The sequence below is a fragment of the Mytilus edulis genome, chromosome 11, assembly GCF_963676685.1.
Source record: "Mytilus edulis chromosome 11, xbMytEdul2.2, whole genome shotgun sequence".
NCBI classification, from domain to species: domain Eukaryota; kingdom Metazoa; phylum Mollusca; class Bivalvia; order Mytilida; family Mytilidae; genus Mytilus; species Mytilus edulis.
In genome coordinates this window covers 21,975,835-21,995,678 of record NC_092354.1, presented here as the reverse complement: position 1 = coordinate 21,995,678, position 19,844 = coordinate 21,975,835, and the positions used below count along the sequence as shown (strand labels likewise).

Sequence of the window (19,844 nt, the reverse complement as noted above, 5' to 3'; positions counted from 1 at the left end):
GACATAAGGGAGATAACCCTTCTGGAGAGAAGGGAAATAACTCTACAGAACATAAGGGAAATAACTCTTTCTTTGGTAAATTGTTTGAAGAATATTATAGTGAATTCAGTGTTAAAAAAAGTATAAGAAATACTTTAAATAAATGTTCACAAAATATTTCTATCAGTAATAAGATTTCTCATTTCTATTTTAGGTGACTAAAGAAGAACCAGCAGAATGATTGAGAGTGTACAGATACGCCACAGAGGGGCTGTTGATTTTGACAGTCACTATGACAACCTCTGTGCCATGCAGGACTCATGTCCCCTTCCAGCTGTCAAAGCACATCTTCAACAGAATGTATTAGATATCAATGGAGATCGAGTCAGGTAATTATTTCGTATAAAAACAAGGTGATGAGGTATTATTATTTTCAGAAACTATCAACGAAAATACATTATTTATCAAACAGACTGAAAAACAAGAAGGTACAAAAATGTATACAACTACCAGTCACATTATGGCCTTCAACAATGAGCCAAACTACATGGTTATGGTTCAGTATGACAAAATGGGAAAACATTCATATAAGACAACCAATGACCTTTTATATGTACATTGAAATTTGGACCAGTTGACAATTAATTATTGGTACACAATACATTGTAAAAATAAAATCAGTGCACATGATACAAGTAATACACTAATTTAACATTTATTAAACAAAATAAAATGATCTTAGAATTTATTACGGGAAAATTTTTGCTTAGCTTTACGCTACTTATACTGTATACAAGGATATAAAACAATAAATCTTTTCATTAGGGTGTGCAGAGTTAGCTCCCATTAAAAGTTGTTAGTAGGTAATCAGGAAATCTCTATTAGTTCATAAGAAATTCATATATAAAAATAAGAAGATTTTATATGGTAGCCAATGAGACAACTCTCCACCAGATATCAAATTACTTAAAAGTTAATAACTACAGCGCACCAAAAGTTAATAACTACAGCGCACCAAAAGTTCATACGGCTATCACTAAACTTAGACCATACTGGTTTCAGTTTTATTTTGGACTAGCTCACTCAGTGAAAGATTTTCTTTTTCGGAAACCGATTCAATTTCAATTTTCAGTTTAAAATCTTGGAGAACTGAAGAGTTTAGCATGTTGAATGCTAAAATTTACTTTTACTTTTGATATATTTCAGAGTAACAGACTGGCAGCCGATACTAAACACACTTAAAATCAACAAAAGTTTGGAGTTTGTTGGAATACGTAGTTACTACACACCACCAAATGATGAAAATGGTAATCTATTATAAATCAAAAAGCACACAGTATTATCTGCTGATTATTCAAGTATAATTTACAGAACACACATTTTCATTGGTTGATTCTCCTAATTATTCATAAAACACACATTTTCATTGGTTGATTCTCCTTATTATTCATAAAACACACATTTTCATTGGTTGATTCTCCTTATTATTCATAAACCACACATTTTCACTGGTTGTGGATGTGTCCCTCTTGTCCTAAATATATTAATACAATGAGGTAACAGGTTCATGAAATAAATGACACAAACAATGAAAAAGTCATGTAGAGGTCATCAAAAAGACTTTAACAAAAGACATATATGATGTCTTAAAAAATGTCAGTTCTGAGAAAAGTTTTTATTGAATTAAATAATCATAAAGATCTTCCATCCTCTCAAATTACCGAAAACAAATCTGTCATATGACTATGCCATGAATTAATGACCCAATTTGTGATAAACACATGATTCAATAGTGAGCTTACAAAGAGTCTTAAATTAACTGTTTACAAAATTTTGAATTTTTTGAAGTACATAGGTTTTTCTACCTCAGGCATAGATTACCTTAGCTGTATTTTGCAAAACTTTTAGGAATTTTGGTTCTCTATGCTCTTCAACTTCATACTTTATTTGTCTTTTTTTTTTAACTCTTTTGGATTCGAATGTCACTGATGAGTCTTTTGTAGACGAAACGTGCGTCTGGCGTATATATAAAATTTAGTCCTGGTATCTATGATGAGTTTAATTATAACAATGTGGTTTTTGTAGCTGTGGTACACTGTCACTGATACTCTGTATGAATCTTTCAGTATAAATTTTTTATATGTTATACAATGGAGAACATAAATGATCAACTATTAAACATGTTAAATGAAACAATGTTTTTTTACTGTGGATTCAATTTTTTTTGGGGGGGTATCAATTTTTGTAGATTAATGAAAATATGTATATATTTTTTTTATATTTGATCATTATTTTTTTTAGCCAAAGTCTGCATACAAACCTATAAAAAATGTATACTTTGTCGAACATTGAAAATCTTGGGTCACCTTGCTCATGAAATCTCCCCAATAATAATGAATCCACAGTATGTAAATCACAGGCATCAATGTCATATAGGACCCCTCCTATCCCTCCTCATCAATGTCATATCTGCTTTGAAATTTTGTTACTTTTATTATTAACCAACATAATATTTCTTTAATTTATTTTACAGAGAAAAAAGCCATTATTGAGAAGAGAAAGATGCCGTCAATCCGATCAAAAGAAATTACCTATAGACTGTGTAAAGCTTTAAAGGAATGTTTGAGTGTTACACCTGCTCTGTCGTGTTTAGAGTTACAAGGTTTACCATTGAGAGAACGTGACCTGACTACATTGATCAAAGTGAGTCCCTGTTCTTTCTAGTTAAGACTGGAATTAAAAATATCAATTTACCCTGACCACTAAAATTTTATCATTTAGTAGAAAATTTTGTTAAGAATGACCATCTGACTGATTGACAAATTTTAAGGTAAATCAGTATTGTTTTGGTTAGTTTCAGTAATGCTTCAAAGCATTCAAATCTATTACATAGCATAGAACTTAAATAGTCTCTGTTTCTTATACGCTAAGAATATTTAACCTGTATGAAAATGGCAGCCATGACAATTTGACAAAATGTTTGACAAATAATTCAAATTCGTATTACATCATATAAAATCCTATCTAAAGAATTTAAGGTGGCCATGGTCAAAAACAAAATTTGATAATAAATGATTATTAAAGAAATAGCATTTTGATTTTGAGAATTGACATATTCGTGCAAAATGAACCTACAAAAATAGAGTTGTCTTTCCTTTTTCAAAATAAATAGGCAAAGTTGAGTTGAGTAGTATAAAATGACTAATGTGAGATACTATAAACTGGAAAATGTTCCTGATTTGTTAATATCACAACTTTAATAGATAGAATTGCTTAGATATTCCTTTGCATAGATTTGATCTTCATGGAATAGACTGAAAAACAAGAAAAGTGAAGGGTATTTAAAAAATTTTGTAAGTGCTGTGATAGAATTTAAGATATTGGTATGAAGCTAGGTCATTGCAATTATCGTGACAATTTGAAGTGGAGAAATAATGCCTAGAACTGACACAACAGCTGCAATTGAACTTTATTGGTTGTATGTGAATCAACTAAAAAAATGATGTTTAACCTAATTTTGACATATTTCCTTTTTATTTGCAGGGATTGGCAAAAAACTCAACATTGAGTCATGTATCATTTGAGTTCTGTCGTATTGGAGATAATGGTTTAGATAGTGAGTAGATATGAGTATCAAATAAAAAATATTTTTCCTGATGTACATTTTTTGACACATTTGAAAATAGTGTCTACTGTCATTTATTGCTTGAATTAATTGCGTCAACTTATTTCTTAAAAGCTTAATATTTCAGAAGGTAGAATAAAATGATCCTTCATTCTTTTTATATAGATTTTTTTTAATTATACCCCCGCTTTAAAAAAGGTTATACCCCCGCTTTAAAAAAGGGGGGGTATACTGTTTTACCTCTGTCTGTCAGTCCGTCCGTCAGTCCGTCCCATGAAACTTTCGTCACATTTTTCTCAGGAACTACACATCCACCCTTTCTGTAATTTGGTATCAACATTTATATATGTCAGCCATACCGTGTGATGCGTTTTCAGATTCATCACTTGACAACTTCCTGTTTACCGGACACTTGTCTGATTTTACACATGATAGCCAAGTTGAAAATTTTCGTCACATTTTTCTCAGGAACTACAATACAAGGATTTCTGAAATTTGGTTTCAGGATTTATATAAGTTAGCTATACCGTGTGATGCGTTTTCAGATTCATCACTCGACAACTTCCTGTTTACCGAACACTTGTATGATTTTACACATGATAGCCAAGTTGAAAATTTTCGTCACATTTTTCTCAGGAACTACAATACAAGGATTTCTGAAATTTGGTTTCAGGATTTATATAAGTCAGCTATACCGTGTGATGCGTTTTCAGATTCATCACTCGACTACTTCCTGTTTACCGATCACTTGTATGATTTTACAAGTTAAAAATTTTCGTCACATTTTTCTCAGGAACTACAATACAAGGATTTCTGAAATTTTTTTTTATTTATTTTTTCAATAGTCAGGATTTAACATCACCCTTACAGCACCACCTGACTAAGGTGTTACAGGGTTTCAAATATATAACAACAAAAGACTATTGTTTTATCAAGATTTACACAAACTAAAATATATTTTTTTTTGAAAATCTCTTTTTTTTCTCTCTCTCTCTTTCACTCTCTCTCAATATCTCATTCTTTCTCACTCTCTCTTTCTCTCTTTTCACAATCTCTTCATATAGAAATATTTATAGATTATTTAATAGAAGAAAAAAAAAGGTTTACATGTGCTATGCATATAATACATGTTGTTTGCTTTGTTCCATATTAAAATAGATCAAAAAGATATATATTGATATAAATTTGGTTGTCTTTTTATATAGATGCCTTAATGTTATGAACAGCTGTTTCTGTATCTGTGACAATTGTCCTGATATTTTGCCATAGAAAAACTATGTTGCATTAGACATTTTTTCCAAAGCACCTGAAAATTTTACAAGAAACTTCTGCAATGGCCACAAATAGCAATAAAGGCGTATCCTGCATTGTGACATCTGACTTTTTAACTTGATTTGATTATAAAAATTCTGCATTCAATTGTGACGTCATCATGTTACAAACAAATTGAAATTCTGCCATCTCAACAATTGTTTTCAATATCCTCGAGCTGACAACTCATGGTTCTGACAGCTTGACTTGCAACAGAATGGGAAGGGGTATAACCAGTTTCATGTGTGCTTTTTCTTTCCTCTTAACTTATTTAGATCATATTTAAAAAGTCAAACACATGATGAATCTGCACAGTCTTGCTGTATTGAAATAAACCATAAAATAAATATGTCAGGTGACAGTATATATGCAATCCATAGAAATAAAATAATTGTTTTGGGAAATTGCATTTTTATTGATGTTGCAACTGGTGAAAACAAACTGCTCCACTTCATCCATTATTCTGTCAATCTGTTTTCAAATTATAGAATGTTGAGTTGTATCATAATATCTGCTGTTCATCTGCTTCCTTTGTAGTTTGAATTGCAATAAATTATTCTCAGTGATGCAGGTTTAAAATGGTAGTGGTCTTGCATATGATAACAAAAAAAGTTAAATCACAAAAACACTGAGGAAATTCAAAATGGAAAGTCCCTATTCAAATGAAAAAATCAAAAGCTCAAACACATCAAATGAATGGATATCAACTGTCCTATTCCCGACTTGGTACAGGCATTTTGTTAAGTAGAAAATGGTGGATCAAACCTGGTTTTATAGCTTACTCATGACAGTCGTATAAAATTCCATTATTCTGACACTGATGTGTGAACAAAACAAACAGACATAATATGTCAAAATGTCAAAAATAGGGAAACAGCCGTCAACATTGTATAATAATCTGAATCACATGCATATGAAAATAAACAAATGAGGTACAAACACTGAATCAGTAAATGTTTCATCTTTTCAGTTCTGTGTAAAGGAATAAAGAACTCAACCACAGTAAATTCTATCAACTTCACTGGTTGTAGTCTGACAGCAAAGGGAGCAGATTCATTAGCCAAAGTCATCAAGGTAAGTTAAATTTGCTGGCTAATGAATATTGATTAGCTGGGCGGTTGACTGTTCATAGAAAATGCAGGTAAAATTTTGTTAGTCTGAATGTTGTAGTTTGATGAAAGTCTCAGTATTTTAAGACAAAAGAAACCTGCAACTTTACTGTTGGTAATATCAATTACAATGATTTATTTTCATGAATTAATTCAAGACACCTCATGTCTAGCTTTAAAGTTTATATACTATTCATGATATGAATTAAAGAGTCATGTAGTAAAGAGAAATTCAAAAAAAAGTAATTATATGACTTCCTTAATTAAGTAAAAACATATAGAGAACATGGGAGACAACTTCACCTAAAAAATTTGCAAAAATGAAATTCACTTGAATAAGTATTACCTCTGACCTTTTGTTATTTTTAAGTCATACTTGCTTTTCAGTAGTGAGGGTTTGAATTACATAAAAAAACACATTTTTATGATACATTTATTAATTATTAATAATTAAGCAATACATTTGGCTGCACTTCAGAAGTCAATTAGAGTGGTCTCCCCTCTTGTGTAAAAGCGGTTTACTAATTTGAAATAATTCATCACTTTCCTCCGAACTTTGTTTTTCTAGATCCCATTTTTTCTGAGATTTTTTATTCCCATTTTCATTTGAAAAATTTATTGAGCATTGAGGGCTTATTGAAAAGTTCTGATCAGAACTGTTTTCTGATTCTGTAAAAGGGTTTTTAATTAATATTGATACAGTTTGCAGATCATCATTCTCTAAAGAGTTTGAATCATAATCCCAAGGAATAGCACTGTTGAAACGTTCAGTTGAATGTGAATTTAAGTCATGCTCAGTTATATAAGTGCTTGAATTATCATTGCACACAGAATAATCAGTCAAACACTCTGATGATTGAGATTGCAAGCATGGTTCCACATCAACTTTTATTGTAAGTGATTGAAAATTAAGACTTGGTGACGAACTTGAATACAAGCTGTTAGAAAGTGAAAAGTTATTTGAATGTTCTCGGCTCATATCCAAACCACAGTAATCAATTCCTGAAAATGTATTAGATTTGGGTATGAATTTATATCTGATTTTATTTGAAGATGAATTAACATCTGCTATTGAAGGATATGTCTGTGATCTGATTGGTTCACTGGTTTCCATGGAATCAGAGGATTCATTTTCAGTATTTATATCATCCATTTCATATTCGTAATCTTTATCACCCTGCTCCGATTTTTGATAACTGAACACAGAATTTTTCTTCTTGCAAAAAACTAAAACAGCCGCAGAAATGCTAAGTGAAATGAAAATAAGAATGCTCATTATAATAATTACGGCAGTTTTATGCAAATGAGTGTCATCCTCTAATGAATCAGCGTCAGATATTTGTCGGAAACTCGGCTGCATTGTTATGCTGTCACTAGAAGTATTTAATAGTGTGATTTTATTTATGCTCAGAGTTGAATTGTGTAACCATGATGACAGTTGAGGGTTTCCATTCTGCTGTAGTGATTCATTGTTGCGAATTGAAGATGGAGGTCCATTATGATTTGGCATTATACTTTAACATCACTGCATATCTTTAGATTTAAGAACCAGCACAAATTCAGTCCTTTTATTGTTTTTGCACTCTTGGTGGTCAAGGGAAATAAGTGTCAGTTGATTATCTTGATGAACTTTGTTCTGCACCTGCAATAGTGTAGAGTATATTATTTATTATTATAAGATACTTTTTGAATTTCCTCTCTGTATCTGAAATAGAATAAAATATATGTTATTCAACAGTATTTTCCAATATTATAAGAAAACTAGGCATTCTTCAATTATGGTTTTGTTTTCAAGGGAAGAAATGGTCAATGTAATATCTGTATGGCTTTTTGCTTAGTAGCTGAAATACAAGTCAAATTGAGAAATCAAGATGAGGAATAGCTTTAAGAACTGTTGCCTGATTGCAATGCTTTTTTTCTATCTTATATTTGTAAACCAAATCCTTTCTTCCTTCCAATTTAAAAGTGTAAATATAATCAGACATAATTATTTAAATCTTTGTCCATTTTGTACATCAAGTTTTGTTTTGACTAAAAACAAAAAAGATCAGACATTTAGTTATTTATATCGAAGGATTGTTCAAATTTTGTTTTCACAGTATAAAGGCAAATAGCATTGGCCATAGTCCTTTGGGTATTTCTAGTTTTGTTTTCCAGTATAAAGACAAACAACACCAGACATTATAATAATACTGGTTCTATCTTTGTCCTTTGAGATGTTGATGGATAGTTTTCTTATTGGTGATCATATCACATTTCGTAGTATTTAAAGACACTAGCCATCAATAAAGGATTTAGCCTCTGTGCTGCCTTTCGATTAAAATAAGGACAATGATAATGTCTTAATTATAGATGCTATGGAATTGGAAATTGAGACAGATATCATTAAACTTGGAATAACTATCTAAAGCTCCCAAGTTACAAACTCGGGTGCTTAAGGTAAAAAAAGATTGATATTTGATATTTGAGATTTGATATATACAAGCCTTAAACTTAGCCTCTGTGCTACCTTTTGATCTAGATAAGGACAATACTGTCCTAATTATAGATGCTTAGGAAAGAGAATCAGAAATTTGAGATAAATCTCATAAAATGTGAAATCATTTTCCAGTGTAATCAAGTGTTTTAAGATGGCTATTTTTGTCAAGAAGAAAATGTCTTTGATATGAATAGAGATCTTATTACTGAAAGTTAAGGCCAAGCAATATATGCCTCCTTACAATGTGTGTGATTATGTCATGATTGTTATGGTAATCAATTTTCATAGATTTTGAATAACCTGCATTAGTTTGTGGTTACCCTGTATCCAATAAAAAATAAAATATGTATGTAGTGTACTGTGGATTCATTAATATTTGTTGGATATCAATTTTTGTGATTACTTGCCCCAACCGCAGAGTTCGCAAAATCTTTTTTCCCCTGGTGGTCCTTGAAGAAAATCCACTGGTCCTCACTATTAATTGTATTGAAAAATACTAAAATAGTGTCAGTCCCACGCAAAATTTTGGGGGTAAAATCCTGAGGACTGACCTTTTTCATGAACTCAGGGTTCAACCTGTGCGGTCGTATAAGGCTGTGTCCTGCGGAGCATCTGGTTGTGATTACATGGGTACTGGGGAACCATGAATATAATTATTCAAAGAATTACAAATGCTTTTAAGGAATGTTTGCAAATTTTACAAAACTATGAAATTAAATATGAATGAAAAAGTTGAAAATGCAAATTTTCTCTATCCACATACTTCCTGTTTACTGATAAACTTCCTGATTGCCGATTTTGGAGCTGTAACTTTTCCGAAAATGTCTAGGAGTATTATATGACTAATAAACTTTTTTTCTCTCGTTTCTTGGACCACAAAGGGGGTTTGCACTATACACAAATGTGCACTATACACACCAAAAGACGGTAAATAGATATCCATAAAAATAAATGAATCCACAGTATACAATTAGTGTACAGACATTTGAATCATATTTTAAGAAGAATTCATGACCTTTAAGATCACTAACTACTTCCTCGCAAAATTCACTTACATTTTGTGAGAAAACTAATAACGGAGAAGAAAGATCAATCTCTTTCTTGACTAAATGAAAATATTCACCCCAAGATACACAAATAATCTGTTTTTTTTGTTGCTGATGCATTTGAGTTTGATCTATTAGATATGTTTTCAGTTTTCTCAATACGATAGCAGCTTTATAACAAGAAAATATATGCCTAAAGTTCTTTCCTTATTGAATTGAAAATATCATACAAAAAGTCAATCTATTCACAGATAACATGGTGGATTGAAGAGTTTACATAACAAACAATTTTAAGTTATAAGCAGTGAATTTAATTTAATATTTTCTATAGGATTCTGTGAATTCACCTATATTCATGGGTTACAATTTTGGTGGACAGCGGGAAATTTGTATTTTCCATGTTTTCATTGATATTTGATTTTGGGGTTTTACCAGTTTGTATACAACCCATAAAAAATTTGTATTTTGTTGAACCTTTAAATTTCAGTTCAGCGTTACCCACAAAATCCATTAAAAATTGATATACCACAAATAAATCATAGTACCTCTATTTGACTGTGTGCAAAATTATAAAAAGTTTGTTAAAAAACAAGGTTATGTATGATACCCCAGTTATCATTTACCAAATTGTAGAAACATTTACTATTTCAGATGAATTTTATAAAGATATGAATAGGAAGATGAGGTCTTATGGATTTTATTTTGTAGTTGTGTAAACTTTTGATTTTATAAATCAATGGATCTTAACGTTTTGTTGAATATCAATTACCCCTGTTTCTAAAGAGGGGGGGATATACTTGTTTAAGTTTGCTCATCCCTCTGTCTGTTCCAAGTCAGAAACATGAGAGTTGTTTTACATTCATACTTTTGGTGGATAAAGTCTTAAGATTTGATTGTGTCACTTTTAATGGATTTGGGTAACCCATTATAAATTTACCTTGGAATTTTTTTTTATAATTTTTTCCATGTCACGTTTTTGTTGCAATTTTCTCAGCAACTACATGTCATAGCTTCTTGATTTATGACACTAAGCGTCTTTTAGTTACGCCATATAGTGTAATAAGTTTTCAATTTCTTTTATGATCTACTTCCTTTTTGCTGAAAAAATTAGACCATAAAAATGTCATGTGCATTAATGAAATTTTCATCCTAAATTTAGTATCAGCAACTTCAAGTTTAGGCTTCCTGAAAGTGATTTTTCAAAGATTGTTCATAACTAGAAGTTTCACACTGAAAGAGGAATACTCTGGATTCCTTTATTTTCGTAGATTGTAGAAAATTGTTGTTTTCATGGATATTTGATTTCCTGGTTTTGCCAAAATCTGAAAAAGGGAGAAGGTTTGGTACCATTTAAACGTTTAATCCCGCTGCAAATGTTTGCACCTGTCCTAAGTCGGAAATCTAAGTATAGTAGTCGTTTGTTTATGTAATTTATATGTGTTTCTTGTTTCTTGTTTTTTTATATAGATAAGACTGTTGTTTTTCCCGTTTGAATGGTTTTACACTAGTAATTGTGGGGTCCTTTATAGCTTGCTGTTCAGTGTTAACCAATGCTCTGTGTTGAAGGCCGTATTTGACCTATAATGGTTAATTTTATACACAATGTGATTTGGATGAAGAGTTGTCTCTTTGGCACTCATACCACATCTTCTTATTTCTATCTATAGTAAATATGTAATTTTTAGCTCACCTGTCCCGAAGGGACAAGTGAGCTTATGCCATCACTTGGTGTCGGTCGTCATCCGTCGTCGTAAACTATTTCAAGAATCTTCTCCTCTGAAACTACTGGGCCAAATACTTTCAAACTTTAACTGAATGTTCCTTAGGGTATCTAATTTATAAATTGTATCCGAAGTTTTGATCTATCAACAAACATGGTCGCCATTGCTAAAAATAGAACATAGGGGTCAAATGCAGTTTTTGGCTTATAACTCAAAAACCAAAGCATTCAGAGCAAATCTGACATGGGGTAACATTGTTTATCAGGTCAAGATCTATCTGCCCTGAAATTTTCAGATGAATCAGACAACCCGTTGTTGGGTTGCTGCCCCTGAATTGGTAATTTTAAGGAAATTTTGCTGTTTTTGGTTATTATCTTGAATATTATTATAGATAGAGATAAACTGTAAACAGGAATAATGTTCAGCAAAGTAAGATTTACAAATAAGTCAACATGACGGAAATGGTCAGTTGACCCCTTTAGGAGTTATTGCCCTTTATAGTCAATTTTTAACCATTTTTCGTAAATCTTAGTAATCTTTTACAAAAATCTTCTCCTCTGAAACTACTGGGCCAAATACTTCCAAACTTTAATTGAATGTTCCTTAGGGTATCTAGTTTGTAAATTGTATCCGAAGTTATGATCTATCAACAAACATGGTCGCCATTGCTAAAAATAGAACATAGGGGTCAAATGCAGTTTTTGGCTTATAACTCAAAAACCAAAGCATTTAGAGCAAATCTGACGTGGGTAATATTGTTTATCAGGTCAAGATCTATCTGCCCTGAAATTTTCAGATGAATCAGACAACCTGTTGTTGGGTTGCTGCCCCTGAATTGATAATTTTAAGGAAATTTTGCTGTTTTTGTTTATTATCTTGAATATAATTATAGATAGAAATAAACTGTAAACAGCAATAATGTTCAGCAAAGTAAGATCTTCAATTAAGTCAATTTGACCAAAATTGTCAATTGACCCCTTAAAGAGTTATTGCCCTTTAAAGACTTTTTTCACAATTTGTTCATCATGTTGACTTACTTTAAAAAATCTTCTCCTTTGAAACTGCTGTATCAATTTCAGCCAAACTTAGGCTAAATGAGTTTCAGAGTATCTAGTATAAATTTTATATTTTATTTCCTTGTATGTCAAGAAACATAGCTCCTATGGCTAAAATAGAACATAGGAGAAAATGATTATTTTTTTTGGCTTTTGAAGAAAATAGGACGATCCAAAAAACATTTAAATAAATTGAAAAGCCAAAATAATCATTGATGAGAGATTTAACCAAAAGAATTAAGGTGAGCGATTCAGGCTCTTGAGAGCCTCTTGTTTGAGCATTTAAAATCCTGATTTAAATCTGCATACATTTCTATATACAATTGTAATTCGTTGGACATTGAAATTTGTGGTTTCCAGGTAACACGAAATCCTGGAAAATTGGTATCCAACAAATAATAATGAAACCACAGTATACAATTTGAGTGCACACAATTAGAATGATTTTTTTTTAATCATGTTTTAAGAAAAGTTTATGACCTTCAAGGATCACTGCTGCCTGCGAAATTCACATACATTTTGTGAGAAAACTAATAACATAAAAGAAAGATCAATCTCTTTCTTGACTAAATGAAAATATTCCCTCAAAGATACATAGATAATCTGTTTTTTGTGATACATTTGAGTTTGATCTATTAGACATGCTTTCAGCTTTCCCCTTATGATAACATGATGATGGATATGATAGCTGAACAAGAAAAAATATTGCACAAGTTCTTTCCATATTGAAAACATCATTCAAAAAGTCAATTTATTAACAGATAACATAGAGAAATGATTAGTTTCCAATAAAAAAAAATTGTTTCAAAATATCAATTCCAATAGTGAATGTTGTGATGTTATACTATTGTTTCAGAAAAGGGAGAAGCTTTGGTACCATTTAAACGTTTAATCCTGTTGCAAATGTTTGCACCTGTCCTAAGTCAGGAATCTTATTAACAGTAGTTGTCGTCTGTTTATGTAGTTCATACGTGTTTCTCGTGTTGTTTTTTTATTTTTATAGATTAGACCATTGGTTTTCTGTTGAATGGTTTTACATTACTAATTTTTGGGGCCCTTTATAGCTTGCTGTTCGGTGTGAGCCAAGTCTCTGTGTTGAAGGCTGTACCTTGACCTATAACGGTTTACTTTTATAATTTGTTATTTGAATGGAGAATTTTTGTTATTTACTGTTGATTTTTTTTGTTAATATTGTTTTTTTCATAACACATCTTTTGGTTGAGTTTATCTCAGTCACTTCTTGTCATAGCTTCTTGATTTATGGCACCAAACGTCTTTCAGTTACGCCAAACAGTGTAATAAGTTTTCAATTTCTTTTACGATCTACTTCCTTTTTGCTAAAAAATTTGAGCGTAAAAATGTCATGTGCATTAATGAAATATTCATCCTATATATTTAGTATCAGCATCTTCAAGTTTAAGCTTCCTGAAAGTGATTTTTCAAAGATTGATCATTAGCAGAAGTTTCTCATTGAAAAAGGAATACTGTGGATTCATTTATTTTTGTGGATGGAAGAGAAACATTTTTTTGTGGATATTTTATTTCCTGGTTTTGCCAAAATCTGTATACAAACCTAATCCTAATATCCTATAGTAAATATGTACTTCTTTGAGCATTTAAATTCCTGGTTTAATTTTACCCACAAAATTTTCAAAAGATTGATATCCCAAGAATAATAATGAGGGGGGGGGGGGGGGGGGGGGGTAGGAGGGGGTCCTGATCCCGAAATCCCGGGCTTAAAAACACAAAATCCTGAGGTCCTGATTAAAAAAAAACTAATCCCGAAGTCCCAAAATTAGAAAAAAAAAATTCCCGGATCCCGAAAGGGTCAATCCCGAAATCCTGAGCTTAAAAACACCCGATTCCAGAGTCCCGATAAAGGTCCTATCCCCCCTCAATAATGAATCCATAGTTTCACCAAAAAGAGGTCAGAGCAATATTATGATTGTCATTCTTTTCTCATAGAAGTCAGTGATTGACACATGACATTGGGCATGTAATGAATTGTTCTCAAACTTGAAATCTTGGTTTCTACCATGACTTGAATGAAAACTATTTGAAAACATGCATTTCTTCACCTTTACAAAATATAGATTTCTCATACCGAAAATCATGACACTAAAAGAAATGCAATAAAAATATGGTCTCTTTATATATTAGAATAACCTATTATTAAAAAAAAGCTTCTTACCATTTTTTCTTCACATAGTCATGATTTAACAAAAGTTATTTTATTCTTTTGATTCAGGTAATTTTGTATTTCTTCACAATGTAAAAAAGAATAAAAACTCCCACCATTTAATATTAATATAGCAAACAAAAATTATCTTCAAATTACCAAATTGTCAAATTAATATTTATCTGGCTGCTAATGACTTTCACCCGTCCATGATGCAAGAATAATGATGGTATTAAATTTTTCCACGGAGTTGACATAAGAATACCGATTGTATTAAATTATGTCTATGGAGTTTATATAGGAATAACGATCGTATTAAATTATGTCCACGGAGAATGGTGACATTAAAGATCAATCATTATAGGATAATATAAACATTAATGTTTAATAGCTATATCATATTTCATATCTAATCTATTTCATTGATTTTAGGTCCTCAGTTTTTGTTTCTAATAATCTTCCCGTATGCATTCCTTTAGATTGATATATTGATTTTAGCCCCTCAAGTAATTTTTTTTTTTTATATTCTTATATTTTTTTCAATTCTGCTTAATTATTTTTAAGGCCCTAAGTGTTTTTTTGTAACAGTATTTTGCATGTGATTTTTTTTTTTTTTTTTTTATACAATTTGGATTTAGGTCTTTTGACAAAATATTTACTTCAACCCATGACAAAAATATTTTTAAAAAAATCCAAAAAAATTGAACCACACACTTTTTGAAAAAAAATTATTTGGAAAATTAGCAGATTGACAAATACAAATTTTTATTATTACTATTATTAAGAAGCTATATATTTCCTTATCAATACGGCATGATTAAAACAGTCAGCTGATTTTTACACAGTTATCTCCCGTGTTTTAAATGATGTCCACGGAGGATGGTGACATTAAATATCAATCATAAGGGGATAATATAAACATTAATGTTTAATAGCTAATCTATTTCATTGATTTTAGGTCATTAGTTTTTGTTTCTAATGGTCTTCCCATATGCATTCCTTTAATGTAGGTCTGATATATTGATTTTAGCCCCTCCAGTAATTTTTTTTTCTTTATAATTTTTCTATTTCTTTTCATTATTTTAGGCCCAAAGTGTTGTTGTTGTTTTATGTAACAGTATTCCTATATGATTTTTAACCGGATTTTTGTGACAAAAATGTCGGTTGTTGATTTGGGGATGCACGGTGGGCAGTCGGGCGGCAGCCAAATGTTGTCCGTGCATTTACTCATGAACTGATCAACCAAAGCTTTTAAAATTTTAATATGTTGTTACTGACAACAAAATGGAGGTCAAGTTTAATAATGACGATTTTTACTTTTATGATTCTGGAGTTATGGTTCTTCGAAGATCGAAAAATTACATTTTCAGTCCTGTCCGTGCATTAACTCATGAACCCTTCAACCAAAGCTGTTTAAATTTTGATATGTTGTTCTGACAATAAAACAAAAGTCAAGTTCAATAATTACGATTTTGACTTTTACGGTTCTGGAGGTATGGTTCTTGAAAGATTGAAAAATGGTGTTTCCAGTCCTGTCCGTGCATTTACTCATGAACTGTTCAACCAAGGCTTTTTAAATTTTAATATGTTGTTACTGATAACAAATTGGAAGTCAAGTTTAATAACGACGATTTTGACCTTTACCGTTCAGAAGTTATGGTTCTTGAAAGATTGAAAACTGGTGTTTCCAGTTGTGTCCATGTATTAACTCACGAACCGTTCAACCAAAGCTTTTAAAATTCAAATATGTTGTTACTGATGACAAAATTGAGGTCAAGTTCAATAATGGCTATTTTCACTTTTTCTGTTTAACAGTTATGGTTCTTGAAAGATTGAGAAATTGTGTTACCAGTCATGTTGCATTTACTCATGAACCATGCAACCAAAGCTTTTCAAATTTTAATATGTTGTTACTGATAACAAAATGGAGGTCAAATCTGATATCGATCATTTTTACTCTCAACAGTTCATCAGTTATGGTTCTTTGATATTGAAAAATGCCAGGACACGAATAAATATTAATAAATCTGGTTTGCTGTAGCTCCGACAGCCTCTTGTCTTTATATGTGCACATGGCAAATGTTAATTTTACTTTCACTGATATAATTTCAGTATGAACTATCTAACCCCACTTATCATGCATGGCAAATCCTAAATTGGGATAATTTTTTTGTCAATTCTCCAGAATTCAAAGTTATTTCGGATTTAAATAATTCATTGATATATATATATATACATATAGATACCTTTGGTTTTAGGTTTTTGGGTATTTTTTTGCTATAATAGACTTAGCACTATAAGAATGTTGTCAATTGGTTATTTGTGTCAATATTTTTGTTCTTTATGAAATTTCTATAGAGAGCAAGAAAAAGGTGGTACATTATATAAATGAGAGGGTGATAGAGCAGATTGTTACCCCGAGAAAACATTTGTCAACTGAGGCAAATTTGATATATATTTCATCTGAAATGGAGGAAATACAACAAAAAAACAGAAATATTTTTCATCACTTCTTTAACAAGAGAAAAAACAAAGGTCCTATACATTTTGTATACAAAGTCTATATATGAAACAATTCAACAAAGAATTAAATTTAACTGTCTGTCAGAATCAAATTTAATAAAGAATAAGATTTAACAGTTACTGTTTAGTTGGTGAGACAATTCAATTCTGACTTACCTAAGAGGGGGGCCGCTCCAGTCATGCTTCAATGATTCCCTATATAATCAACAAACTTTTTCCAAATGAAAGGGGGGGCCCTGGGGGTCCGGGATCCGCCTATGGAAGCAGCTGGATGAGTTTGCCTTGTTTTGGTTATCAGGTACACAAACATTTGGCGGCACAACCGTAATATCCATAGGCATGACAGGAATTTCATATGTAAATAAAGCTGCAATTTCAGCTGCACTTATCCCAAGTAATGGCTGTGCTTCAGGTGTAGTAACAGGGATGGAAAGGGGGTGGGGACTATACATAAATGCGTACTATACACGGCCAAATACGGTATATTGTATTTACCTTCAGACTGAAGTTCATGATTAATATTGTCACTTTGAAGCATATTATTTAAATTGTCTGACATCTCACGTTGCTTGTTTTCGCTTAGTCTCTTAAAATTACTAAGGATAGAGACTTCACTTCAATGTCAACTGGCTAGCATTATGTGCCTAGCTTTTATACCGGCTTTATCCTTTGCATTAATGGAAGTTGCACGTATAGAGTGGTTTGTGTACCTTCTAAAAAGTTAAGCCTTCTCAGAAATTTCTGGCATCATTACTGCTAAACTGTTTTTCCCTATAGTTGCTTTACAATACAATGTTGTGTCACTTTTATCATAAGAATCCTGTGTGCGCTGCAAAAAATCATTGAGAGCTGGGTGAAGTTTTTCCAGATACAATTTAAATGATAATACTGGATATAGAGGATCACTTACTCTTACGTACATCCTTGCTTCACGGATGGTATCATCAGGGGTAGCTTCATCATGATGATTGATACACACATACATTTGTACTCTCTTCCACTAGAATCTGTTTTTAAATAGCAAATGTTTTTTTTGTCATAGATCTCAAGTTTTCGTGGCCTCTCCTGCATAAATAGAACATTATGTCAAACCATACCTTTTTCTGTAATCCATAAGGTGTTGTTGTATTGATTGCAATACTATTAGTGTTATACAGCTTTTGTAGGTCCTCTTTAGAAATAGGGGGTTTGTGGTCAGTAGAGGCATACCCTTATCCTTTAAGTTAACAACGAAAGCCTTGAACACATCCTTTGAACCGGTGAATTGAACATCCTTTGTAATGTCTATGGAACAATGATCTTTCAAATCTTTGTTAATCCGTATCTATAATTAGTGATGGTAGACTTTTTCAAGTGATTCCTGTCAGTTTTTCCTAACTAAACAAAAAACAGTCTCAGTTTTTCATTCAATTTTGGTTTAGCAAATGTTTCAAATTCATTGTCTTGGCCTAGGAAACCACGGAAACTCTTAACACTATGTGTTATGCATCTTTTTGTTGACTTTGAGTCTATAAATTCAAATAAATCGGTTATATCATCCTCTGAAACTTCAGCAAACATGTCGCCTGTTGTTTTTGTTTAAAATCAGTATCATTTAGGATCTTACAACTATTTGCTTATCTTCGTTACTTCCAAGCACACATGTGACAGTTATACAATCTGGTTACTAATTGAAGAAACCAGTTGAGGCTCTGCACGAGAGGGTTACATTAAAAAAAAACTGCTCAGCTATGTGGTATAAGCCAATCAAAATCTGGCATTTTTACATGAAGTATAACAATAAATATTGTACTAAACACGTTGACTAAAATTAATTTGGCTGGTTTAAAAAAAAATATTACTTTTAGTTTGTGATTTACTCAGAAAAATGACTTTAAGAGGCCAAAACATATTTAACATAAAAACTTAACAATAGTTCCTCTCTCGAAACCCAAACATTTTCTAGGTCCAATTAAGTGAAACTGAATTCACTAAAATTAATCACATTCAACAAAACCTCATTGAACATAAAACATCAAATTAGAATAAATGTAAATGATTCCACTTAAAATGTTTGTCTTAAATTAAACAAAATATTTTTATATTCATCATTAAATTTGCTATCTCCTAATGAAAATATTTTTATGGGAAGAAAAATAAACTTACAGGTTACAAAACCATTAAAATTAATAAATAAATCATTTAAATTGATTCGAACTTGCAGTTAATCATGTTAATAGATTTTTACAAAGACCAAAATGCAAATTGTGAAAATTCATGTCACTGCAATTGATGCATTTTATTAAATTGATTGTGAAATCAAATTTTCCAATTTGAATGATTTCAAGGACAATTTAGTGCAAGTCAATCATTGGAGTGATACTTGTGAGAGGACTATGCATCTTTTTAATAAGAAGCTCCTTGTGGGGGGGGGGTTCAACTTGTGCTCCTTGCCTCCCTAAATCTACCTCTGATACATGGTGCCATACATATATTGATTTTTCATTTGCAGAAATACAGTTTCCTCAATTTGCCACAGCAAAATAAACTTTTGATGACTGCAAATATTCAAATACGACAATTTAAAATAGACAAATTGATTAAGTACCGAGTATTTTGACTGGTCATTAACATTGTTAATCAACTTCTCTTATTATGCATAATATTTACATGAACTTTTAAAGTATGTGTTACTGACTGAATAATCTGTGTCTGTTTGTCTTGAAAGGTAACATAATTACTGTTTAATGTCCAGTTGATGGTCAATTCTAATAATTTGATGAATTGTCTTTTAAATTGTTATTGCCATTTGCTAATTATTAACGCTAGGGTTAAAGT

General features: G+C 31.4%; 1 protein-coding gene across 2 annotated transcripts in view; it reads left to right on the top strand.

Annotated features, from left to right (window-relative positions):
• LOC139494683 (centrosomal protein of 78 kDa-like) overlaps positions 1-19,844 on the top strand; it is a 70,708-nt gene that overhangs the window by 2,805 nt on the left and 48,059 nt on the right. For both annotated transcript variants that reach the window (XR_011657115.1, XM_071282854.1), the window contains exons 2-6: positions 194-368; positions 1,186-1,286; positions 2,513-2,682; positions 3,523-3,595; positions 5,886-5,989. Coding sequence is in view for 1 of the 2 variants with exons in the window: in XM_071282854.1 (XP_071138955.1) it covers positions 217-368; positions 1,186-1,286; positions 2,513-2,682; positions 3,523-3,595; positions 5,886-5,989 (600 nt within the window). In the remaining variant the exon portion in view is untranslated. The remainder of the gene's footprint in view (positions 1-193; positions 369-1,185; positions 1,287-2,512; positions 2,683-3,522; positions 3,596-5,885; positions 5,990-19,844) is intronic.